This window comes from Maylandia zebra, linkage group LG20 (genome assembly GCF_041146795.1).
Source record: "Maylandia zebra isolate NMK-2024a linkage group LG20, Mzebra_GT3a, whole genome shotgun sequence".
NCBI classification, from domain to species: domain Eukaryota; kingdom Metazoa; phylum Chordata; class Actinopteri; order Cichliformes; family Cichlidae; genus Maylandia; species Maylandia zebra.
Genome location: NC_135186.1, coordinates 10,729,361 through 10,755,635, shown reverse-complemented (window position 1 = coordinate 10,755,635; position 26,275 = coordinate 10,729,361). Strand labels below are relative to the sequence as shown.

General features: G+C 42.1%; 2 protein-coding genes across 5 annotated transcripts in view; one reads left to right on the top strand and one right to left on the bottom strand.

Annotated features, from left to right (window-relative positions):
- Window positions 1–8,389, top strand: part of LOC101471847 (TELO2-interacting protein 1 homolog) — a 13,832-nt gene extending 5,443 nt beyond the window's left edge. Inside the window, exons 7-14 of the mRNA XM_076878140.1 lie at window positions 1,565–1,963; window positions 2,095–2,254; window positions 2,657–2,824; window positions 2,989–3,137; window positions 3,457–3,597; window positions 4,118–4,322; window positions 6,452–6,539; window positions 7,815–8,389. Coding sequence (XP_076734255.1) covers window positions 1,565–1,963; window positions 2,095–2,254; window positions 2,657–2,824; window positions 2,989–3,137; window positions 3,457–3,597; window positions 4,118–4,322; window positions 6,452–6,539; window positions 7,815–8,034 — 1,530 coding nt within the window. The 3' untranslated portion in view covers window positions 8,035–8,389. The remainder of the gene's footprint in view (window positions 1–1,564; window positions 1,964–2,094; window positions 2,255–2,656; window positions 2,825–2,988; window positions 3,138–3,456; window positions 3,598–4,117; window positions 4,323–6,451; window positions 6,540–7,814) is intronic.
- LOC143414227 (TELO2-interacting protein 1 homolog) lies at window positions 3,819–26,275 on the bottom strand. 4 transcript variants are annotated; one of them, XR_013094724.1, is made up of 5 exons: window positions 18,521–19,145; window positions 17,052–17,222; window positions 16,739–16,887; window positions 16,279–16,419; window positions 3,819–4,318 (listed from the first exon to the last, which is right to left on the bottom strand). XR_013094724.1 is itself a non-coding variant. In XM_076878142.1 (5 exons), the coding sequence occupies exons 3-5, from the start codon at window positions 16,790–16,792 to the stop codon at window positions 11,904–11,906; spliced, it is 246 nt and encodes an 81-aa protein (XP_076734257.1). In that variant the 5' UTR covers window positions 16,793–16,887; window positions 17,052–17,222; window positions 18,521–19,145; the 3' UTR covers window positions 11,370–11,903. The 4 variants fall into 4 exon arrangements, 1 of the variants encoding a protein (XP_076734257.1); XR_013094722.1 differs by lacking the exons at window positions 3,819–4,318; window positions 18,521–19,145 and adding exons at window positions 11,370–11,954; window positions 25,842–26,275; XR_013094723.1 differs by lacking the exon at window positions 3,819–4,318 and adding an exon at window positions 11,370–11,954 and having other exon boundaries at window positions 18,725–19,145.

Below are 26,275 nucleotides of genomic sequence, written 5' to 3'. Positions count from 1 at the left end.
CGGATCAGCGGATATATACTTGGCCAGTTCTGGTTGCAGCAGCCTGTTACCATGTTTTGCTGTTCTACATGCACAAAAACACTTTACAACTCCAAAGACACAAAGAAGTGAAATGATGTCGTTGTGATGGTCTGGCTTCACACGTCTGGGAGTGTCAAGGACTCTTCATTTACTTCTGCACAAACTTTTTTAAAATCACGTGGGCTCTGGGCTTTACCAGCTCACGTATCCACGCCTCTTTTCACACTGATTTCTCAGCAGACTGAGCAGAAGTCAAAGCTGCTGCGAGATTTGAAGTAGCTACTCTGAAGTATCAAGGCTGGATTTTTGGAGCACGAGAAAATATCTGCAAAACTCCACCGAACAGAGGCCATAAACCTCTGGCAGCTTTCTGTTAGTTAGTAGATAAACTTGCAGTTTCACTCTGTCAGCTAAAAAGTACAAACATCCTGCCGGCATTGCCAAATAAAAGAATCGAAGAACACAGATACACGTTTGTCAGGAGGAATTTTTGACTCCTATAGAGGCGCTTTCTGTTTCTGCACTCAAGTCAAACTGGGTCATAAATGGAGTGCAGTATGAACCTAGTTTTCTTACTAAAACACATGGTAAGATGTTGAATGCTTTTTCATCCTTATAAAAAAAATTTTACACAAAGAAACAGAATGACTCTGTTTGAGACGAACAAGCTGCCTGCATAGACGGGCTCAGTAAAAGATGTCGATAGTTCGATTGGAGAGATCATACATGCCACTTCCTCTATAGCTGAAAATTCACAGGACATTTATAAACAACAGTGATTCCCAAAGTGTGGGCTGGTGCCCCCTTGTGGGCTACAGAGGTACTGCAGCTGGGCTGTAATACTTCTATTAGAGCTCAAAGCTATATACTTACAGTATTAGCTTATATTTATTTATTATCTATTAATTGATGTATTTATATAAAATTTGAATTAAAACTGGTACTAGGAAATTATTAGCTTATGATTTTACTCATTACTCTGACCTAAATAGAAAAAGAGAACACATTAGACTGGTTTTGTTCTCTTTACTCTGGCTTCCATTATGTTTTAGAATTGATTTCATTTCACTGACTTTTAACGCTGTGAGTCGTGACGCTCCTGCCTACATGTCTGATATTTTTGAACCCCACGCTCCCTCTTGCAGCCTGAGATCATCTAATCAAAGGCTGTTGGTGGTCCCACAAACACGTTTTAAGCCTGGAGGAGAGTGCTGCATTCAGTCATTGTAATGATAATAATTATCATTATTATTATTATTAAGTTTACTGCTCTTTTATTCAAGATTGTCTCTTAGTGTCAGGTGGGCCACACATTGATTTTAACACTTTACATATGAGTGCGTAGGATGAGCATTTTATAACAGCCTGTGTGGTTTTTGTTTTTGCAGGAAGGCTAAAAGCTGTTTAATGTCTGATCTAACTGTGTCAGACATTTGCGTTCTCACGCGCATGGATAATATCTAGAAAACCTCAGGTCTGCAGTACATGTGTAAAAGTGGTTAGAAAGCAGTGCATTAACATGTGTTTTTGTCTCCTTGCGTAGCTGCTCAGTCCATCCAGACTCCTCTCCATATCCAACAGTGATGCCGGCAACTCAAATACAAGCTCTCTCCAAGTGATTCCTTCATCATCAACATCTGCATCCACGATCCACCAGCTCAACAGCAACATCTGGCAGCTGTGCATCCAACTCGAGGGCATCGCCTGCTGTGCTCAGGCGCTGGGCCACGATTTCCGTCCCTTGTTGATGACCTCGCTGTATCCTGTGCTGGAGAAAGCTGGTGAGGAGACGCTGCTGGTCAGCCAGGCAGGACTGAGCTCCATGTGGGACATCAGTAAGGCCTGTGGATACGCTTCCCTCAAGGAACTGATCAATGAGAACTCTGACTACCTGCTTAATGACATTTCACTCAACCTTCAGAGGCTCAGCCAGCATCCACAGGTAGTTATGTTTTTAACCCAAAATGGACACAGAAATGACTGCTGGAGGGTTTACCTGATTTCCTCCTTTGTCTGCTTTGTGCTGCCCTGAGCTTGTACTGTATTTCATTATAATCCTGTCTTGTTGCCCAGGCTCCACGGGTGTTGACAGTTATGTTGACTCACTCTGACTGCAGCCTGCTGCCGCTGGTCGGGGACATCGTTCAGGATGTGCTGACGGCTCTGGATCTCAGCTACGAGCGCACAGCTGCTCTTTTCTGCTCCGTGCTGCACGCGCTCATGAAGGCACTGGGTAAGATTTCAACAGTGATGTCAGCTTGAGTCTCACATATGCTGGGAGTCAAAGAGGACAAGGAAGAAAATGCAGTGTCTTTAAAACTTTCTGTCAAGGAGTACACTTCAGGATAAATAACTTTGCTCGTTATCAAATTATCAGTATCTTTGGAAACATTTAATACATCGTGATGGTTTAAATGCTCAGTCGTTTTCTGCTACATATTCATAATGATATTTATACAGCGGCACTATAGGTGTTTGCAGTTTTACAAGCCCTCACAATAAAAATGTGTAAATTAAATGTCACTAATGGCTCTTTCCAAAAAACATCAGTGTCTCTGTCACACTGATTTAATCAGCTGACTTATTTTATTGTAACCAAACCTATGCTCATATTGTTGTCTTGTTTTTCCTTTAGCGAGGTGGTTTCCTTCCACTTGTAGCAGGACCAGTAAGTCTACCAGCTACAGGCAACGCTCCAGTGACCAGGAAGACCTCAGCATTCGCCAATTCCTGCTGAATTACCGCAAACAGAAAGAACTGGCAGAGGGCATTGGAATAGAGGATGATGACACTGAAGACCAAGGTAATAGGTCTGTCTAAGGGCCAGTGGAATATAAGCTATAGGTTGTAGTGGTGATTATTTTAGATTCAGAGTGTAGAGGAGATGGATCATTGTAATTAAGAGTCATAGAAATCTGAACCTCACTGCTAAACTGGCGGTCTAACTGTACATGTGCTCCATTGCAGAAGTCCCTCCCACTGAGTGTGAGGATGTTGAAGATACTGGTAGTCCTGATGTGAAAGCAGAGCTTCCCTCCCACCTCAGCATCACTAAGGATGTTATGGAGCGCTGCATTCATCTGCTGTCTGATCCCAGCCTCAGGCTCCGACTCAAGGTACTGTATCAGTAGTTTTACGTAGAGTCAACTGTTGGACTAATAACAAAAATAATCATTCTTGTGAAGGTAGGACCGCCAGTGTTGGTACAATTCATCCTGTCAGAACTGTGTGGATGACTGTTCAGTGGTGTAATGCTCATCAAGGAAAAACATTCAGTCTGGTCCAGGAGTGAAACAGAAATAAGTCTGCGCTGAAGTCGTGCCTGCTCAGGAGTTTGGGCTCTCAATGAAGACCTCAGTAATTAGTTTCAGCTCACATATAATCAGGATCAAAACAGAGATAATTGTTAGGTGTGTTGTGCGTCTTTGTCTTTAGGTACTGGACGTGCTGGAGTTGTGCGTTCAGGTGCTGAGTGAGAGGGAAAATGAACTGCTGCCTATGGCTCATCGCTGCTGGCCAGCACTCCTGCAGAGACTCACAACTGATGACCCATTAGCAGTCCTCAGAGCCTTCAGGGTAAGTAAAACAAACCTCTCTTTTCATTATGTGAGTCAAAATTATTCAAGTCGTCTTTAGTTTTAAACTCTTAGTAGTGAAAGAATGAAAGATGCTGCCCAACAACAGGCTTATTTCATTCAGAAATAGTTATATTATTTACTTTTTTGGGTTGTAATGTGAAGACTCTTTAAATTAACATTTCTTCTATCAGCACAGAAAAATCACAGTGTGGATGCCTTCTTAGAGGCTGCTTGTCGGTGTAAATTGGGCTACTCGTCAGCTCCTGTCATCAGCTGGACTATTTTTGAATTTGTTATTCATGTTTTCATTGATGAACTGACAAATTCAAACACGTTAAGTCTGTAAACAGTCATTTATTCACTCAGAGCTGCTGCTGGGAAATTGTTTCATCAGCTTTGGGATATATACGAGTTTTGTAAATGATATAATTCATCCAGGAGTATACAACGGGAAGGTTTTATTGAATTTTGACAGCTTGCTGCTTTTGTACATTACATTTTTGTACATTTCATTCCAGGTGCTGTGCGTGCTGGGTGAAACATGTGGGGACTTTCTGAGGAGGAGGGTTTCTAAAGAGGTTCTGCCCAAGCTGAGCGCCTCTCTGGCACGGCAGGCTCCGATCAGCGCCAAGTCTGGGCCTGTCTACACACACACCCTGGCCTACAAACTGCAGCTGGCTGTATTGCAGGGGCTGGGCTCACTGTGCCAGAGACTGGATCTGGGTAAGAGAATAGAGACACAGTGCTCACAAACAGCACAGTTTCACCAAGACACAACATAGTGCATCATCCTGTAGAACTGTACTTGGGATCTGGCAATGATCAAAGCAGCCACAACATGGACAAATCAGAGCAAGACAACTATTCTTAGTATGACGCCTCACTTTATGGAGATTGGTGCAACATGAAGCCCATTTATGTAAAAATACATTGAAGACAGATGACCTCTTATCTTATCTTTATCTAACCTCTTTTCAGCTGTAATATTTAACTGAACACAACGAGAGCAAAGAGCTACCAGGATTTTTTTGGCCTACTGTTAAATGCCCCCTGTTCAATACTTTACTTTTTCTCTGTGCTGTTTTGATCCCATATTTATTTTGGGTAAATACATGTTATCTATCTTATTGAAGCCTATTTGATCACAGGGCTGTAACTTTCTTGTAGGAATCAACTTTATGATTTATAAATGAATGAGTTATAGTCAGCTTTCTTCCTGTGAGTGAGACAACAGCAATACAAGTTTGTGTCTGTACTTTAGTACAGAGATGAAGATGTCTCTATACTGAGGTTAACAAATTAGGTTGTTAGCCTGATTTGACATTAAAGCTGTGTGTGGGGAGATGCGTCGTCAGAAAAAGCCAAAGAATTTATTGAAGCTCCTTCACCACCAGGTGGCAGTCTCGTATAACAATGAAAATCAACCATTGGTATCACAGCATAAATCAGGGCATCTCTGCTTTATTATACAAACCTTAAACAGTTTGACATCCTAAACGCATGACAGTGATGTTGTTCCTAAAAATGCCTCTTCACTGTGGCAGCTCTGTCATTCAACATATGTTAACCATGACTTTGATGATACGGACCACAGCCAGCTGTGCCAGCAGGATGCTGCTCAGGTCCAAACTGCACACACAGCTACGACTGCAAGCAGCTCTTCTTATACCCAACTGAGAAACGTGATTGTTCAATCAGCGAATCATGAGGTGACAGCGAAGGAGGCCATTTAATTGATAAGATCAGAGAAGTTGTTGTTTTTGTTTACTTTGTGCTCAACATACTTCCATTAGCATGTTGAAAATATTCAAGGCCTGCAGGCTTCTGCCATTACATTACCAATTATGCAATTATGAGCTGCTTGTGTGATTTTTGGTCACCTGCGCAGTGTGGAGGTGAACTGAGTGACAGAGTGAACATCACAAATGTCACACCCTCCCACTGAGGTTCATCGCTGACAGAGGAAAAGAGTCACAAAGGTGACAGAGCTGTCTGCAGCCTTTCCAGAGCCAGCGTTACATCTAACAGTGACAAGGACTGCAGTGTAAAGACAATTGTAAGATATCAGGTTGTTTGTGAAACTGTTCCTTTAAAATAGCTTACAGCACTTTTTGTACTGCAAACTCTCATACAGTGTAGTGTGCAGACAAACAGGCACGATACACGTTGTGTGTTTGAGATGCTCTTTGTGATTATTCTTTGAAGTCGGTTTCAGTATGGTCTTCAGGTCACAGGGGGTGGGACAAAGATGGTTTTAAAAAGGAGATTAACCAGCAGTGGTGAGGGAGACGTGGTATGTAGTGGGAGGGGGCAATTTCAAGAATAAATGCTCACCTGGACAGGCAGAATTATTGTTGGTAAGCTTTAACGTTCTGACCTCTCAAAACTGCTGTGAAATCCTCCCCGAACCACCTCAGCAGTTTTACTGAGCTCATTAGTTATCAGAGGTAAAGTCCAGGCTTGGCCTACTTTTTATACTCAACAACAGTACCCATGTATGTAGTGAAGCCTGGAGCTGCACATGTAACGTGCCCCACTTACCTCACATCCTACTGCACCACTGCCTGCTGTTTCAGCCCATCCACCACCCCAGCATCCACCTGTGTGCTCCTGGAGGTTCATGAGTAACATATTTGCAGGGAGTGATCCACCCGAAGACCAGCCACCGAGCTCAAACTGTATTCTGCTGCTGTGATTAATCAATGAAATTAACTTGGCTTTGATCCATTTCATTCTTTTTTATTTTCTTTTACAAGTCGATTTCTGTTGAAATTTCTGGATAAAATATAAAAGTATTACAATTGTTATATGAATAAAATATAGTAAAAATGTCCTGTGTTTGGTTTTCTCAGCTGAAGCAGACCTAGATGTGGTTTGTGAAGCCTGTCTACCCTACCTGAGCTCCAGACAACCCATCAGACTGCAAGAAGCCTGTTTAAAGTAAGTCTTTATTAAGGACCGCTGTAGTCTTGGAAAGTAACTAAATCCTTCATTTAGTTACTAATGTGTTTGAGTGTTACACACAGACAGAATGCCATAAATGAAAACTGTACCATCCAGTTGACATTGTATTGCCATGTTGGTCATTAACAGCCACGTAACATGATTTATTAGTAAAATCTGAATTTAAATTGAATGCTCAACATCATATTTGGAGAGGTGCTGGGTGTTACACAACAAAATAGGACTTCAGGAGTCATTCTTGTCTTTGAACACTGAATATGAAACAAAGCACTGTGGCTATAGCTTTTGTTTCCTGAAGGAGAGGAACATGGGACCTGAGAATGGAATACCTCAGGAATAATCAGGTTCCTGCATGTTCTGGGTAAAGACACCAGTATTTGTGACTTTAAAGTATATTACCTGTAATATAAGACTTTTAACCCTTTGCTGCAAACTTTAGTAAATCAGTTTGTGGGCCTGATTTAAATATCACCCTCACTCATTTTGTCCCTTGAGAAAGAAGTTCCAGAAATACGCAGATGTAGTTCTGCAGTTGTGGCTAAAACCAATAGGAGCGGCTAAGCTAACTTCAGGTTGGCACACAACAGTGCTAACTTACAATAGCTAGCAATCCCAACTTGGCAAAAGTGTTCCTAGCCAGGTAAAGAGGATAAAAAGTGAGAATGACTGTGATGAGTTTATATGTGGCATATCATCACAGGTCAGTTGCTGTACAGGCGTGAATAGAAGTGTCTTCAGGACACGTAGGGCCGTGATCTCCCAATACTGTGTGTACGAATCTGAAAGGGAACTCGTTTCACCTTTACACTGGCATCTGATGCAAAAAGTGTGCACTGTGAGACCTACAGTAATGTAAAGGACAGATGGAAGTTGTGAATAAAAAAAAGCAAATAAATAAATAAATAGCTCAGAATGCAGTATGCAAGCAGCCTTTAATAACTCACTTCTGAATTATTGATCTAAGTGTTTGGGTAGCAACATAGCAGCCACAAGTAAAAACACACGCTTTAATATATTTAAGTGTTTTCCTGCTTGGAGGTGATTTAAAAAACAAAGCTGAAGAGAAAAGCAGTGTTGAGTTAATGAGCTTATAGTTAAACTGTTGGTTTGCATGTTAAAGCCAGCAAAACTCGTTCAGTCTGTCACTTTGGATTATAGGAAGGTGTTTTCCATACAATAGATATTACGTACAAAGTGAACACACAGCTCAGAGCTAATCCTGTTCCCATGTTTTTTCCCTTTCCTGCACAGTGTGTTCCGACACTTAATCCAGGTGGATCCGGACACCTTCTGGTTTACTCTAAATGAGCTGCACTGCCCATCCTCTTACATCCCACACCACCCCGACCTCCTGCCGGTGCAGCTGAACGGCACGGGCAGGCCGAGAGACGAGTTCTCGGACAACGTGTTCAAACTGCTCAAGGAGGAGTTTGGCTCCGTTACTGAGACAGTTAACCAGCCAGTCAGCTAATGAGCTGCTGCTTGATGAAATTGACTCTTCTCACAAACGGACAACTTATTGAACCACGACTTCAACAGGTCAATTAACTGAAAGAAATCTGTCAGCTGTGCCAAATAGTTGATCACCTAGCTCTGTGGAATTAAGAGCTACTCTGTAATTTACAAAATGTTACTTAGTCATCACCTTCATTATCTAACCTCCTAGCTTCTGCTAGCCCACAATTAGTACTTGCTGTACATTAACATTAGATGAAAATGGAGCTCTACTGAGTTATGTTTGATTAAAAAGAGAAAACAAAAACGAAAGTATCTGACATTTGTCTCTTTCCTTATTTTCCTGAGGAGGGAATCTCAGCAGATGAATTCACACACATTTTTACATCATATGATTTGATTTGATATACCTTTATTAGTCTCACAAGGGGAAATTTCATAAGGCTGCCGACCTATTGCACGCAATGGCGGCACCATCTTACCCTCCGACCATACATACATTACACAAAACATCACATGGGGAAGACAGGTCAGAGAGGTATAACAATGGAAAATGCACCACATGAGGAAAGATAAGGAGAAAAAAATAACTCCCCCCAGACTGAGCTCCAACAGGGAGATCAGTTTGAGAACAGAAAAAAAACACCTCTGCACATAGCACATGAAAAAACTCTTAATACACCAAAGAAACACATGACAAGCAACAGGGGTGGGCAAAGGGTGAGAGACAGCCGATTTAGACAGTACATCCGGGCCTGCAGCCTGTGCGCTGGTCTCCTTGATCCACCGTCAGCATCGGAAGGGAATAAGCGTTGAAGGCGTTTGGAAAGGGAGGGGGGATGAGTGTGTGTGTGTCCAGTTCAGCTGAGACAGTCCTTCGCCCTGCTAGGCTAAGTAAACAGTCTTCCAGCCAACCCAGGTGGCCTTGCATGGAATGGGAAGGAACAGTCTAAACACAGACGTTATCAGGGTGTTGTTGTTCGGCTCCAGCCTTGCTACCGCAGCTGGCGCCGAGAGGGTATCCGCATGAGGTGATGGTGCTTTTTACTTTAGTGCGAACAGCTCATATGAATTTCAAAGCAGTTCTACAGTCCAACACTGATCTCTCAATCTCCCGTTGGAGAGCCGCGAGCTTCGCCATACTTGCGTTCTGTGATGTTGTCATTCTTGTGCTCAAGGAGCCGATTCTGAGAACTCACGACAGTGTGCCTCCCCGAGATGTCATCCAATTTGCGCTCGGAGATGTTATTCCGAGCTAGCCCTTCCGAGATGTAATCCAGTCTGCACTCAGAGATCTTATTCTGAGTATTCACAGCAGCCGTTGCCTTTCCAAGATCTTATCCGTGCTGCACTCAATGAGCCCATTTTGAGAAACTCACGCCTCTTCCCATCGTTCCAATCCCGGCGGGCAGCCTTGTGGGGGTTTGAACAGCCGATTCCGCTTTCTTAATTCTTCGATAAGTCAGGGCCAAGCCAGCTCCGATCAGCCAGAACCCTGTTACCATGGTTCCGAATAGGTAGATATCTTCAACACTCAGGCTCACCCAAGCCCAAACTTCTCATTGAGAAAGGGGTGTCAATTGCATTCAGGGACCAGTTGATCCAATTCATAATTCCTTTTTTAGGTTTTAGAGAACAGACTGTGAGAGAGTGTTCCAGGGAAAAGTAATACAAAAAACACGAGACTAGACAAGGACATAAGAGGCTAAGCAGTGAAACTAAGGGAGAGGAGGAGAGGAGAAAAGTGCAACCGCCTTCGTCAAGAGCAGTGTGACCTTCTTGGCCAGGCTTGGGACCAGCAGTAACAGTATACTAGCTTTGGAAGCCCTAAGGATGGGTGTCTCCTCCACCAAGGAGCCACTAAGAAAATACATGAAAATTGTATAAATATGGTATGTTGATTGGGATTTACAGGAGTACAGTACAGGAGCCGGCATTGCCACATAAAAGATTTCATTTTTGCTGCTTGATGCAATGATGATGATGCAGTGTACATAAAGTTAAAAGATTACAGCTAATAAATCAAATTTCATTTCATTCAATTTTATATGTGTGCATGAGCTAACTTGTAAAGCCCTTTGGTCAGCTGTGTCGCCTTTAAACGTGCTATAGAAATGGCACTGGACAATGGAGAAAGGATAAACTGAACCCATTCATAACCATTCATGGCCAGCTTGATCCAAGCGGTCCTCGGTAGCCATGACAACGAAGACGTCCCACAAATCCCGCTGGGCAAAACCAATGATGCACACCCTGCAACTAAATATAATCATCTAAGGGTGTTTACTCACTTTATTTCACTTCCACGATGTTATTTCTCTCTCCTACAGTTTACATAATCTGACGAATTCTGCAAATTAGTCGATGACGTCATTTAGCCACTTTTAATGACTTTTCGGAAAGTCAATACCGATTTTCCTTACTGAGAAGCTGGTAGCAGACACACATTGCCAGGGTTGTGGTTGGCACGGCTGACTGGGTAACACCTTATGACCAGCTAGTGTCACTAGCTGGTGACAATGAGAGCCTTTGGCGATCCCAAAGGCTGCTCCAGAAACGATTAAAGTATATTTAAAATATTTGTTCAGTACTTTTCCAAACCCCAGCAGCTGTCTGTTCTAAGTTTTGAGTCTCTACTAAAATAAAAATAAAAGCATTGTAACCTGTTTGTTTTTATTTAATAAGCAGCGTAGCTGTACACTATTATTATTAAGAGAGATTAAGCTTGTGTTTCTGTCATGCAGTGATTGTGCTTAACTGTATGAAGCTTATTAAACATTGTGAAATATATCACATGTAAAAGCCAATTCTGCCAAAGTGCTTAAAATACTTGTTTAAATTATCTTTTTTTCTTAAAGAAATCTACTTCATCATGTGTAATATTTTATATCATGTGTAAGTTCCATCACAACCTGCTGTGGTTTTATTTTGAAATGTTTTTATTGTTGCATGCTGCACCCAGTGTGAATGTAGAGATTTGTGAATTTCATCAGTAATAAATGTTTTTGGACCCTTTAAGGCTGAAAGCGTTTGTCACACTCATATCACTGACGTCTAACGTCATCTTGTTGGCCACACTAACTAAAGAACAAACAAACAAACAGCCCACCTGTAGCATTTCTACACATTGACCTCCACAGAAAAGTGTCAGTGTTAAAGGACCTACATGACATAAAGCAGATCATTGTAATGTTGTTGCACACTGTTGCAGTAATGAATGTCCTAATGTGTATATTGTCAATAATAATGTGGATACTCAAATTGCAACTCAGTCTGAAGAATCTAAAAACGGTGAGTCGAGATTTTTTACCTATTTTTTTGGAGAAATCATGGGTGACAATAAACAGGCAGTTGCTATGCTTCTACGTTTAATGATGATTACTTAACCTGACCTGCATCATTTTACAGTCAGTGGTCACATCACATCTCACTGCTGTCAAAGAGTTCATTAAGTTGGCACAGGTCAGCAGTCCTCCTCCACCGCTCTCTGTCCCTTCAGCAGGTCGATGCCAGCACTTCAAGCTCTTTCAGTCAGAAACCTTTGCTGACCAGCCAGTCCTTCAGCTCATATCGAAGTGACCTTTGACCTTCACGGTCATGGTGATCACATTGACCTGTGTAAGCAGCTCTTTCCCCCATCACCTCCTTCAGGTACTGCCTCACGTCCTTCTCTAGAGCCCGAATGTCACCCTCCATTTTCCATATCAGCGTTAATTTCTGGTTGCTATTGGTTACATCAGTGTAAATCAGGATGTCGTGTCGGGAGCTGCAGATCATGTAGGGCAGAGACGAATTCGGGCAGATCCCGCAGTAGGCATCCAGCCTGATGGGGTAGGACCAGTGTGTTTAGGCAGAGTGGGGATCCGTGATGGTGGGATGAGCCGCTCAACAGCTGAACTCTTCACTCTTGGTAAGATGTTGAAACTGTTTTGGGTTCTAATCGTAGGAATAGACAGTTTTTAGGTTATATAAAAAACTTTAAATTGGTCTGAATTGATCATAATGGGAACAAGTTGTTGAAAAATCCTTCCTGAATATGCATCTGAACAGACCCAACAGAGCACCTCAGTAAAGGACTTTAAATTCTTATCACTACAAAATTTAATAACTGGGCAAAGGACAGACGCAACAATACTGATGATTACAACCTCACAAAGAAAACAGAATGTATGTTGTATCACTCAACACTAGAGGATATATTAGCTGTGTCAGTTGTTAGACTTGAAACAACAGCTTTATTGTCCACATTTTGACTTTAGTCTGTACAGTTTGTTCACTGACCTTCTGTCCCTCACTGACTCAAGTGCCTCCAGATTTGAACAGTGTTGGTCAAGTTACTTGAAAAAAGTAATCAGTAACTAATTACTGATTACTTCCCCAAAAAAGTAATCCCGTTACTTTACTGATTACTTATTTTCAAAAGTAATTAATTACTTAGTTACTTAGTTACTTTTTAAAAGCACGATTTACAACCTGAAGCGGTGATAAAGTGATAGATCTTTCAGCCCAATTCTACTTTTTCTGCATAATCCATCATACAAAATGTAATCAAATGGAAAGGTCTCTTTTTAAAACTTGTTTTATTAGTTTTAATCTTTTAACTTTATGCATCAAGCAAAAATTTAATTATATGCAACATTCTCTGACTTGAATAAATTAGTTTAACATTTAAACCTATTTTCTGCACATTCCAGCACATAAAATAAAATATTTTTTGTGTTTACACTCACTCTTTCAAATAGATGCAAGTAAAACACAGAGTCAAAGCATGACATCTCTCATGATCAGGGCTGGACTGGGACAAAAAAATCAGCCCGGGCATTTTGACTAGAGACCGGCCCACCAGGTATTATAGGAAAAACCATAAAGCCTTTGAATGAAAACAAACGTCGTTGTGACAGTGATGTACACTGTCTTGTTGGTACATATGTATCAATCTAATAAACTTAAACCTACACCATCCTCCCTATTCTGGTATTCTAAACAGTACTTCCTACAAAACTGCTCAAAGAAGTCCTGCCATTAATTAATTCTTCGATCTTAAATATGACCAACCTATCTCTAATGATCGGCTATGTACCACAGGCCTTCAAGCTAGCTGTAGTTAAACCTTTACTCAAAAAGCCATCTCTAGACCCAGCAGTCTTAGCTAATTATAGGCCAATCTCCAACCTTCCTTTCATATCAAAAATCCTTGAAAGAGTAGTTGTCAAACAGCTAACAGATCATCTGCAGAGGAATGGTTTATTTGAAGAGTTTCAGTCAGGTTTCAGAGCTCATCACAGCACAGAAACAGCTTTAGTGAAGGTTACAAATGATCTTCTTATGGCCTCTGACAGTGGACTCATCTCTGTGCTTGTCCTGCTAGACCTTAGCGCAGCATTCGATACTGTTGACCATAATATCCTATTAGAGCGATTAGAACATGCTGTAGGTATTACAGGTACTGCACTGCAGTGGTTTGTATCATATCTATCTAATAGACTCCAATTTGTTCATGTAAATGGAGAGTCCTCTTCACACACTGAGGTTAATTATGGAGTTCCACAGGGTTCAGTGCTAGGACCAATTCTGTTTACATTATACATGCTTCCCTTAGGCAGCATCATTAGAAGTGTCACGGTTTGCGGGGCAAGCCGTGTGGATTTGTAGTAGGACCAAAAGGACGGCAGTTCTGGTGCAGGTGGGTGTTTATTTATGATAGTGGGTCAATACAAACAGCAAGGGTGGCAAAACATGAAACTAGAAACCTAAACTGGGTAAACTAATAAGACAAACCAGAAACGAAGATGCAGGGAGGTCCGGGGAAATACATACGGGGAGACGCAGGGAGACCGAGGGGAAACAACACAGACGAACCAGCGATTACTAAGACAGAAAATACAACTTAAATACACTCAGAACACAGGGAGATTACACACAGGTGGGAGACACAGCTGGGAGTGATTAACATGACGAGACCAGGGAGGCAAACTGAAAACACTCACATAAGACGCAGACCTTCACAATAAAACAGGAACACACGGGGGGGGAACAGGGTAAACACCAATTAGAGAACAGAACCAAAATCGCGAAGAGAAAACACAAAACGCTGGGTCAAAAGGACCCAGGATCATGACAAGAAGACATAGCATACATTTTCACTGCTATGCAGATGACACCCAGCTCTATCTGTCCATGAAGCCAGATAACACACACCAATTAGTTAAACTGCAGGAATGTCTTAAAGACATAAAGACCTGGATGGCCGCTAACTTTCTGCTTCTTAATTCAGATAAAACTGAGGTTATTGTACTCGGCCCTGAAAATCTTAGAAATATGGTATCTAACCAGATTCTTACTCTGGATGGCATTACCTTGGCCTCCAGTAACACTGTGAGGAACCTTGGAGTCATTTTTGACCAGGACATGTCCTTCAATGCACATATTAAACAAATATGTAAGACTGCGTTCTTCCATTTGCGCAACATCTCTAAAATTTGAAATATCCTGTCTCAGAGTGACGCTGAAAAACTAGTTCATGCATTTATTACTTTCAGGCTGGACTACTGTAATTCATTATTATCAGGATGTTCAAAAAGCCTTCAGCTAATCCAAAATGCTGCAGCAAGAGTACTGACAGGGACTAGAAAGAGAGAGCATATTTCTCCTGTTTTGGCTTCCCTTCATTGGCTTCCTGTTAAATCCAGAATTGAATTCAAAATCCTGCTCCTCACATACAAGGTCTTAAATAATCAGGCCCCATCTTATCTTAATGACCTTGTAGTACCATATCACCCTATTAGAGCACTTCGCTCTCGCTCTGCAGGCCTACTTGTTGTTCCTAGAGTATTTAAAAGTAGAATGGGAGGGAGAGCCTTCAGTTTTCAGGCCCCTCTTCTGTGGAACCAGCTTCCAGTTTGGATTCAGGAGACAGACACTATCTCTACTTTCAAGATTAGGCTTAAAACTTTCCTTTTTGCTAAAGCATATAGTTAGGGCTGGACCAGGTGACCCTGAATCCTCCCTTAGTTATGCTGCAATAGACGTAGGCTGCTGGGGGATTCCCATGATGCATTGAGTTTTTCCTTTCCAGTCACCTTTCTCACTCACTATGTGTTAACAGACCTCTCTGCATTGAATCATATCTGTTATTAACCTCTGTCTCTCTTCCACAGCATGTCTTTTATCCTGTCTTCCTTCTCTCACCCCAACCGGTCGCAGCAAATGGCCGCCCCTCCCTGAGCCTGGTTCTGCCGGAGGTTTCTTCCTGTTAAAAGGGAGTTTTTCCTTCCCACTGTTGCCAAAGTGCTTGCTCATAGGGGGTCATATGATTGTTGGGTTTTTCTCTGTATCTATGAAGCGCCTTGAGGCGACTTATGTTGTGATTTGGCGCTATATAAATAAAATTGAATTGAATTGAATTGAATTACTTAGCCGAAACCCAAAGACTGCTTGGTTGAGTTAACTTCCTGAACTATCTACACCAAAAGAACAAATCCTTTAAAAATATGATCCTGGTTCCAAAAATATGGGGTAAAGATAAGAAGGGAGGAGGGAAAGAAGAGGAACTAGGAAAAAGATGAAAGAGTATAAAAAGTAGACCAAGCCTGGACTTAACCTCTGCTAACTCCTAATGAGCTCAGTAAAACTGCTGAGGTGGTTCAGGGAGGATTTCACAGCAGGCTGTTTGCACATCCCTGGATTTCAGACATCCACTCTTCCACTATTTATGGGCCTGACTATGTGCAGCGCTTCAGCTGCTGAACTGCGCAGTTTGATTGCAATTCTCTGTGAGGTTGTGTGACGAGAAAGAGCCCGTTCTTCTTAAATATTCCACGTGGCCAGTTTTTAATCGTAAATTAGGATCATGTGCTGTGGCTTTAACAGCTTCACGTGTGGAATTTTAAAGACACTCTGAGACAATATCTGTAGATCATGTTGTTGTGTTACAAGTCAATATAGAATCAGAGCAATGTTTTAACTTCTTTTGCTGAAATAATCTACCAGTGTTAAAAAGTGACATGCCAGTTGCTCTGATGTCCGCTGATCAAACAGTGTATAAAAAGTATAAAAAGTAGACGTGTGTTTTGACAGGTTAGAACGTTAAAGCTTACCAACACTAATTGTGCCTGTCCAGTAAATAATAGAACTATTTCTGAATGAAATAAGCCTGTTGTTGGGCAGCATCTTTCATTCTTTCACTATTAAGAGTTTAAAACTAAAGACGACTTGAATAATTTTGACTCACATAATGAAAAGAGAGGTTTGTTTTACTTACCCTGAAGGCTCTGAGGACTGCTAATGGGTCATCAGTTGTGAGTCTCTGCAGGAGTGCTGGCCAGCAGCGATGAGCCATAGGCAGCAGTTCATTTTCCCTCTCACTCAGCACCTGAACGCACAACTCCAGCACGTCTAGTACCTAAAGACAAAGACGCACAACACACCTAACAATTATCTCTGTTTTGATCCTGATTATATGTGAGCTGAAACTAATTACTGAGGTCTTCATTGAGAGCCCAAACTCCTGAGCAGGCACGACTTCAGCGCAGACTTATTTCTGTTTCACTCCTGGACCAGACTGAATGTTTTTCCTTGATGAGCATTACACCACTGAACAGTCATCCACACAGTTCTGACAGGATGAATTGTACCAACACTGGCGGTCCTACCTTCACAAGAATGATTATTTTTGTTATTAGTCCAACAGTTGACTCTACGTAAAACTACTGATACAGTACCTTGAGTCGGAGCCTGAGGCTGGGATCAGACAGCAGATGAATGCAGCGCTCCATAACATCCTTAGTGATGCTGAGGTGGGAGGGAAGCTCTGCTTTCACATCAGGACTACCAGTATCTTCCACATCCTCACACTCAGTGGGAGGGACTTCTGCAATGGAGCACATGTACAGTTAGACTGCCAGTTTAGCAGTGAGGTTCAGATTTCTATGACTCTTAATTACAATGATCCATCTCCTCTACACTCTGAATCTAAAATAATCACCACTACAACCTATAGCTTATATTCCACTGGCCCTTAGACAGACCTATTACCTTGGTCTTCAGTGTTATAATCATCCTCTATTCCAATGCCCTCTGCCAGTTCTTTCTGTTTGCGGTAATTCAGCAGGAATTGGCGAATGCTGAGGTCTTCCTGGTCACTGGAGCTCTACCTGGAGCTGACAGACATACTGGTCCTGCAACAATTGGAAGGAAACCACCTCGCTAAAGGAAAAAAAAGACAACAATATCAAAATAGGTTTGATTACAATAAAATAAGTCAGTTAATCAAAATCAGTGTGACAGAGATGCTGATGTTTTTGAAAAGAGCCCATTAGTGACATTTAATTCCATATTTTTACCGTGACGGCTTGTAAAACTGCAAAAACTGCAAACACCTATAGTGCCGCTGTCTAAATATTATTATGAATATGAATTCTATAACAGAAAACGACTGAGCATTTAAACCATCACGATGTATTAAATGTTTCCAAAGATACTGATAATTTGATAACAAGAAAAGTTAGTTCTCCTCAAAATGCGCCTGACTAAAAGTGGGATCAACCAGTACATATAATATTCATCCTGCTACATTTAGAAAGTGGCAACAACAGTAAACATGAGTAACTCCACCGTGTGTCTATCCGGTCTTTAAGTGATGACGTGATCAATCCTACTTCTGGGCCCAAACTACTCTGCGTTTAATAAGGCTGTTGTGTTTTTAACATGTTTTAATGCTTTGTAACTTGTTCTATTTAATCTCAACAAGCCCCTTACAAAAAGTAAGTGATCACTGTCGGCCTCTCTCAGTTTTTATTACAACTATTCATTTTAAAGCTCAGTTTTTAAAACCTTACCATGTAACTACAGCCCAGGCAATGCAGCAGCACATTAATGACTAACCTGTATGTGGATGGATTATCTCAGTTGTTCTCTTGACTGAAGTTTGGTCCGTTTACAGCATCCTGCCATGCCACTGCATTTGTCCCTAACCATCGGGAACCCTCACCTTAATTCTTATCCAGTGGAAAAAAGTTCCCCTTCATCACTGTGTTAATGTTATGCTAACATAGCTGTTTCGCTAGTCACATAGCACATCACTATATACCAGCTAGCCAAACTTCAGTAACCCTACAAACATCACTGCTGCTTACTTTCCTGTCTTCATGTATGTCAGAAGTGATAGCAGAGCTGTGCCTTTTAATTTGTTTTAGAAATCCCTCAGTCAGAACCTGGTATATTATATTTAGACGGAAACTAGTGAGCTAACTCTCTGCTAACTTCTAACTTCAGACAGATTTTTAACTCTCAGTGATCATTTGACTTTGGGACCTGCAGTGTAGTTTGGGTCCAGACACGCTAATGACCAGACTTAAAGACCAAATTTCGGGTCACTTTTGCTGGTCCCAAGCCCCAATAAAGAAGCTAGCTTGAAGCTTGACATAAAAAACAATAATTGCTAAGAAAAGTGTAATTTGTAGTTCTAAATATATTCTAAATGCATTTAGATCGTTTTTACTCACTGTATGTCTCTTCCACGATGTTACGTCTCTCTCCTATGTTGGTTACAATTACATAAGCACTTAGCAGGACAGTGGAAAAACCCAGGGCCACAGTGATACTGAGAATTCCACGGTGTTCACTGTCTTCAGCAACCTTACGAGGGCCGGTTGAACGGCTACAGTCTTATCATACACGTGCAGTGTTCCTACAAGCCATAAGGTTACCTTGAGTGAGGAAGATGATGATTGAATGTCCGTCTGAGTCCATAGGTTGAGGTGCAAGCACATTTCTCCCATTCTCCACAGAGGGCAGTGGCGCATAGGTGTGACGTCACTAACACTTAAGTTGCCTTAGAGTGATAGCAGAAAATTGTGAGCGTTACACTTGTATGCGGCTTGACGTAGGCACACATTGGCAGGGATGTGGTTGGAACGGCTGACTAGATAAGGCCTGGTGTCCAGCTAATGAAAAAGAGCCGAAAATTGGGGTGCGGCTGCGCAGGTGTGCACTTTAAATATAGCACTTTTGCCCTGTCATTCCGGGCCGCCGAGTGGCTCATGGGAACGTGACAGGCCCTATGGCAGAGATTGAGGACAGAGGGCAGTGGTTCGAATCCCATGCGGACCATATGTTGGGGACAAAAAAAAAAAAAAATCCCTGGCTCTGAAATTCACTTGCTACGCTTGCTAGAAGCCTACAGGCGAGCCTACAGAATGGGCTCTCTCTGCCTTTTTTTTTTTATTTTTTTACCCCTGTCTCAAAATCTCTTCCATCAATCAATATTGGTTGTTATGGTTGCTATGGACGCCAAACACACCATGCATTGTCGCTTTCTCAATCTCTTCTTCATGTCCGAACAAACGCTCAATTTTGCCTTCATTAACACAAATTATACATCAAAATGTAGGTATTTTTCTTGCCTTTAACAAAATGGCACTGTCATTATTGTAGGAGTTGCCGTTTTCTCGCAAATGGCCTCGAAGCAACACAGTTAAAAAATGTCCACATTCAAAGTCTATGGAGACTTGAGTGAAAATGACAGCTGAAATTCTGTAACAGAGGCGTTTTCAACTCCTCATATCTCCTAGATGTATTTTTCTTTAGAGACCTGAAAACCGCCTTGATTTTTTTTTTTCCTTTTTTATTAAAGCCTGCTGATTGTTACAGTGAAAGAATGATGTCGACAGTCCGTGTACTTTTGGAGTTACAGAACATTTTGTAAGACGAAGAAACGGCAGTTTTCACCTCTCAGTTGTGGTAAACGCTTGAAATATATTATAGGGCAGGCCGCGGCGTAGAGAACGCGCTTTGGGAGCGAGAGACCCAGGTTGAAATCTAGCCAGTGGCAGTATCTAATATCGTTCCCTAATTCACTTTATAATTACAAATTCTCAACACTTGAACATTCCCACGTGTGTTCTGATCAAAACAGTGCAAGAATGAGCTCTTTAGCTTTTGATTTACAACTTATCCACATTTCTTTGCGGACACTCCTGCATGTCACAAATACATTGCACAAAGCGCATCTGTGGCTGTGTACCATTCGTGGTGCGTTGGCTCCCTCTACTGGTACGCGCCTCATTCAAATGTCGCCACACATTTAAAATTGCAGGGTGTCTTTACACTGTCATAGCTCCTAGATAGATTTCTTCAGAGCTGAAAATCGCTGTGATTATTCACCATAGCCTGCTTTGTCTTACAGTGAAAGAACGATGTCAACGTATAGCATCGTTGGTTACTTTAATTATGTTTGTTTTTTTAAATCAAATCCTACAAAACAGGACCATTGTGACACAAAACCTCTCACACACTAACACAAACTCTTTATACAGATACAGAGCTTTACATGTATAAATAAGGCAGACAAAAATGCATAAAACACAAGCTATCCACAGACTGTCGGTGGACGCCATGTCACTTTATTTTGTTTTTATCTTGTTTCTTTTTGGTGTAGCCTCATTAAACAAAATGTTTATAAAAATGACCACTTTTATTATGAATTATTAGGAAATTAATAATTCATTATTAATTATTTATTATGAACACACCTGCCACCCTCAAGTAGAGGTGGCAGAGAGGAGGCACTTGGAGTTTCGGTCGAGAAAGTGTCCGTGTGACTGAGTCCTGTCCCAGCTCTGCTTCAAGGTCTGTCGGTCCAGCTTGTTGAGGGTCTGAGAGCAAAGACGGATATCCTGGACCAGCTCTGACAAACTGTCCAGGTCTTGACTCTCCCAGGGGCCAGAGACCTGACAACCTGCAGGTTAAGCAACAAAGAATCATTTTATTTCATATCCATAATTTCCATTTTCCCCCCTATAAATATTTGACATCCAAATGTAGCCTGTTAGCTAGCGTTCAGCAATGTTTTCTGCTCCATAAAATGGAAAATTAATTCACAGCTAATCTTTTTTTTTTTAAATCTTTAAACCACACTTCTATATTGTAATGTCTGTGTGTGTAATCATCATGTAACACCTCTGTGCATACATACTAAATGTTCAAACTTAGAAATGCGTCAAAAGGAAACGCACTGATAGCAAGAAAGAAACTGTTGCCAAGTACAACTTTGCACAGGTGATAAAAACATCAAAGAAATCCAAATTGTGAATTAGTGTGAAACGGTGAATCTAAGAATAGCTTTAGAAAAAAAAAGGAACTCCATGGAGTATCTCCAAGTTCAGACATACCTTCGAGGTTTAGAAGTGTCAGTGGTCGACGGGCCTCTCTGACAGACGCCAGGATGTTGTGAAGTCCCACTGATGTAACAGACGGATTTCCTGACAGATTCAGACTCACCAGTGTGGGACACGACGAGAGGCACCTGTGAAATAATAAGAAAAAGTCCAACAGGCCAGTAAAGAGTGACAATTTAAACAAAGGCAAAGCCCCACTAACATGAGTAATAACTGAGCCGTAGAAATGACGCCCTCACACACACACACACACCTCGCCAAGGTAGCTACACTGCTGTCTGTCAGCCCATTTGCAGCCAGGCTGAGGTGGGTCAGAGAGCACTCGTCCTGCAAAAACACAAAAGTCTTAACCTGATTGCACAATTATATCTTTCGACAATAAATGACATTGCATGATTTTTGCGTGCACACCTGTGACAGGACTTTGGCGAGGTGTTCCAGTGCCGGGTAATCAGCAGGCCCTCTGCAGACAGCTGACAGGTCCACGTGTGGGAGGCAGTGGAGGGGCAGAGTCTTTAACACCAGCTCAAAGTCGGTGGAGCCCAGGGGATTGAGGGACAGGCACACTGCTTTCAAATGGCCTGTGCCTGAACGTTCAGAAGATGTAAAGTTAGTTGCAGTTTTGCTTATGGGTGGGAGTTCAGTGAAGCTTAAGGCTTCAGTCAGCTGCTTGTTAGAGAGTCACCTGTGAGCGCGCTGGCTAGCAGCAGTCGATGCTGCTGAAGGAAATGAGCAGTGAGACCTGCAGAGACCGCTTGGCTAGCACAGGGCAGCAGGACAGCAGACAGGACAGAGACTCAGACACGCCGTCCCCCAGTGGGTTCATACTGAGGTCCAGCTCCTCCAGGCACTTTGAGTGGAAACGAGCAGAAAAAGCAAATGATCACGAGAGCCAATTCTCTCTGACAGATATCATTGATATGAATCAGGTTAGCTTGTTATTAAGATCTAAGGTAGTTATTAAGACCAGAGGTACTTAAATACAGGTTAGATGGTAAACCTGGAGCTGCCACTATTGGCTAGCTGAGGCCCTTACCGGGAATGCAGGTGCACTCTGTCCCTTTAAAGCATTTACAGCCTTCTCCAGGCCGTCCCCTGTAATGCAGTTGGCAGAAATGTCCAGCAGCTGCAGACGAGGCATGGTGAGCGTTGTGGCAATCAGCTCAGGGAGAAGGTCGTCAGACATACGGTTTCCAGAAATTCGCAGCTCCGTGAGGCTGGCCTGAAGTTTTAGGGCACGGAGGAGCGGGCTGAGGGAAGAGGCGGCCAAACCGAGACATTTGGAGTCCTGACACGGAGGAACCCTGGTCCCGAACCTCACATAGCCGGGAGACACGCTTGTTCTCATCTACAGGTAGAAAGAGATGGTACTTCATAACAGAATACAAGAATGCACATGTGTCCGTTTTATAATGCATTTTCTCTGTGTTGCTCACCCACTGCTAGACTTTGACAGGCCTTCTTGTATCGCTCAGGGAGAGGAGGGAGATTCCCACGAGCAAACGTCAGCCAGAACCCACAACACAAACCCATCAGTTATCCTGCACTGGTGCGGGAAAGTGAAGCCAAGGATTCAATCCCAAAAACTGTGATTCCTTCAGTGTCTTCTGGAAGCTGGCTCCAAAAGCAAGTCAGCATCCAGTCTGGTAATAGAAATGGTTCTAATCTTTACAGTTTCTCAGATTGTAGTTTCTCAGGCAGCTTGTTAACATAATCAGCCCTTCACCTTCTTACCAGAATCATACAGTCTAAAACCTGCACGCCTCATCTGGGTAAGAAAGATGAAGTCATTGTGGAAGGACCTAGAACCTCCATTCCTTCTATCAGTGATTTAATGAAAATACCTCTGTGTCTATGAGAAAGTCTATTTTATGAATTTGGGCCATACTTTGCCTAAGAAAAGGAGTATGCTCACTGGCTGACATGCAAGCTGTTTCACAGTCATAGCCGTCCTCTTGTCACTGTGGGTTGTTTTGTTTTTTTTAAATCCAAGATAGCAACGGTGACAACATTTGTCTTAAACACTCGTGATCAGACTTCATCAACCAATCATGGTAGTCTTCAGCATCTTTTAAATTGTCTGTGGTCCAAGTATGGTCACTTCTGGCTCTCCTCAGTGTCACCTCACCTCTTCATTTGTGTGCAGGTCGGCCAGTAGCTGGTCCTGCGGGGAGAGCAGAGCGCCTTCTTTCTGCAGAGAGAGACGAGGCAGGAGGCCACATTTCTGGTAGTAACGCTGAGCTGCCTGCTCACACAGCCACGACACAGAGCAGGAGTTGGCCTCACTGGGATGCAGAGCAATGACCGGCGATTAAACAGAAATTAAAAACAACAACAACAACAACAACAACAAAAAAACACTATACCAATCAGATTGGGATTTATTTTTATGTACTGCTCAAACTTAAAACTTTTCACCGACCTTTGTGGAACTGGGATCAGGAAGACGTCTTCCTGAACCCGGACCCTCATTCTGATTGGTGGAGGAAGTGACGTGGGCATAGGAGCAACCAAAGTTTGAGTTGGAGGCTAGAGTAAACAAAATAAAACATTCAAGCACTGTTAAAACATCTGTATTTAATGTCGTCAACTCTTTGTAGAAAGACAAAGCAGAGTCTGTGGAGGGATCAGAAAGTCTAAACATCAGGAAAGTAAAAGTTTGTCAGGTGATGCTACAAAACACCAAGGTATAACTATATATAAGATCCGAAATGGGCGATGTCATCTTTTACTCCTGGACAAAGCCCACGGCATCCAGGCTGCAGAAATATGTAAAAACAGCTCGCCCGTTTTGATCAGCTCGCGCTCATTTACTTCCACATTCATCACTGTTCAAAATGAATCAGAAATGAAGACACATCATCTTCAAGTTATATCCCCTAGTGACACTGAATTATAGTTATTCTCTCACTGAGTGTGCATTTCCTGAATAATTCATGTGTAGTCTCACTCTGACTATCACCTTTTCACACTTGGAGTGACTTATTCACAATCACTGTGTTGTGTGTATTTCCTTAGTTAGTGTTACTCCATCCGTAACTAACAAACAGCAAAAGAGCATTCCACTTCTGACCTAAGCATGGATAAGGAGAGGTGGGGGCGGTGTGTCTGATCTCCAATCGTCATCATCTGCATCCCCAAGCTGTTCTTTCTCTGAGAGAGGCCTCTACTGGACAGGGAGGAAACTGCAGATCCTGAAAGAAAAAGGGCACAACAAGCTAGAAAAGTGGGAAAAGCACGAAAAAGAAAAACCAAACAAACCCAGTCTAATCTGCAGGCCGTATCCGAGTTCAAATACTTGTTTTGAATTCCAGCTGCAGAAGATAAGGCAGTTTCCTCTACTCTTGGCCCAGATGAGTGTGGTAAAAAGCAAACTTACAAATCAGATGTCCTTGCAGAGCCTTAACTCCATCCTGTACATCCGATATGGACTGAAGCTGTCTGGTGAGGCTTGCTATGAACACCAGCTGCCTGATAATGTTGATGACCCACTCTTTCTGTGAGCCAGCACAGCCTGTGTGTGTGGAGGGATGTCGGGAAAAAAACAAAACAAAAAAACAATTAGCCTGAATTAGGACTAGTTGTCATCATTTTTTTTCACATAGCCACGGTTTTTTCTATGGTCTGTTTTTGGGCCATTAATGTAGTTTGGTAACAGCATTATGCTTAAAAATGTTCATCTTTTACTGTTACCTGTTGTGGATCACAAAGTTTAAAACTACTTAAAAACACACACAAACACAACAAAGTAACTCCACCATGTGTCTATCCGGTCTTTAAGTGATGACGTGATCAATCCTACTTCTGGGCCCAAACTACTCTGCGTTTAATAAGGCTGTTGTGTTTTTAACATGTTTTAATGCTTTGTAACTTGTTCTATTTAATCTCAACAAGCCCCTTACAAAAAGTAAGTGATCACTGTCGGCCTCTCTCAGTTTTTATTACAACTATTCATTTTAAAGCTCAGTTTTTAAAACCTTACCATGTAACTACAGCCCAGGCAATGCAGCAGCATATTAATGACTAACCTGTATGTGGATGGATTATCTCAGTTGTTCTCTTGACTGAAGTTTGGTCCGTTTACAGCATCCTGCCATGCCACTGCATTTGTCCCTAACCATCGGGAACCCTCACCTTAATTCTTATCCAGTGGAAAAAAGTTCCCCTTCATCACTGTGTTAATGTTATGCTAACATAGCTGTTTCGCTAGTCACATAGCACATCACTATATACCAGCTAGCCAAACTTCAGTAACCCTACAAACATCACTGCTGCTTACTTTCCTGTCTTCATGTATGTCAGAAGTGATAGCAGAGCTGTGCCTTTTAATTTGTTTTAGAAATCCCTCAGTCAGAACCTGGTATATTATATTTAGACGGAAACTAGTGAGCTAACTCTCTGCTAACTTCTAACTTCAGACAGATTTTTAACTCTCAGTGATCATTTGACTTTGGGACCTGCAGTGTAGTTTGGGTCCAGACACGCTAATGACCAGACTTAAAGACCAAATTTCGGGTCACTTTTGCTGGTCCCAAGCCCCAATAAAGAAGCTAGCTTGAAGCTTGACATAAAAAACAATAATTGCTAAGAAAAGTGTAATTTGTAGTTCTAAATATATTCTAAATGCATTTAGATCGTTTTTACTCACTTTATGTCTCTTCCACGATGTTACGTCTCTCTCCTATGTTGGTTACAATTACATAAGCACTTAGCAGGACAGTGGAAAAACCCAGGGCCACAGTGATACTGAGAATTCCACGGTGTTCACTGTCTTCAGCAACCTTACGAGGGCCGGTTGAACGGCTACAGTCTTATCATACACGTGCAGTGTTCCTACAAGCCATAAGGTTACCTTGAGTGAGGAAGATGATGATTGAATGTCCGTCTGAGTCCATAGGTTGAGGTGCAAGCACATTTCTCCCATTCTCCACAGAGGGCAGTGGCGCAAAGGTGTGACGTCACTAACACTTAAGTTGCCTTAGAGTGATAGCAGAAAATTGTGAGCGTTACACTTGTATGCGGCTTGACGTAGGCACACATTGGCAGGGATGTGGTTGGAACGGCTGACTAGATAAGGCCTGG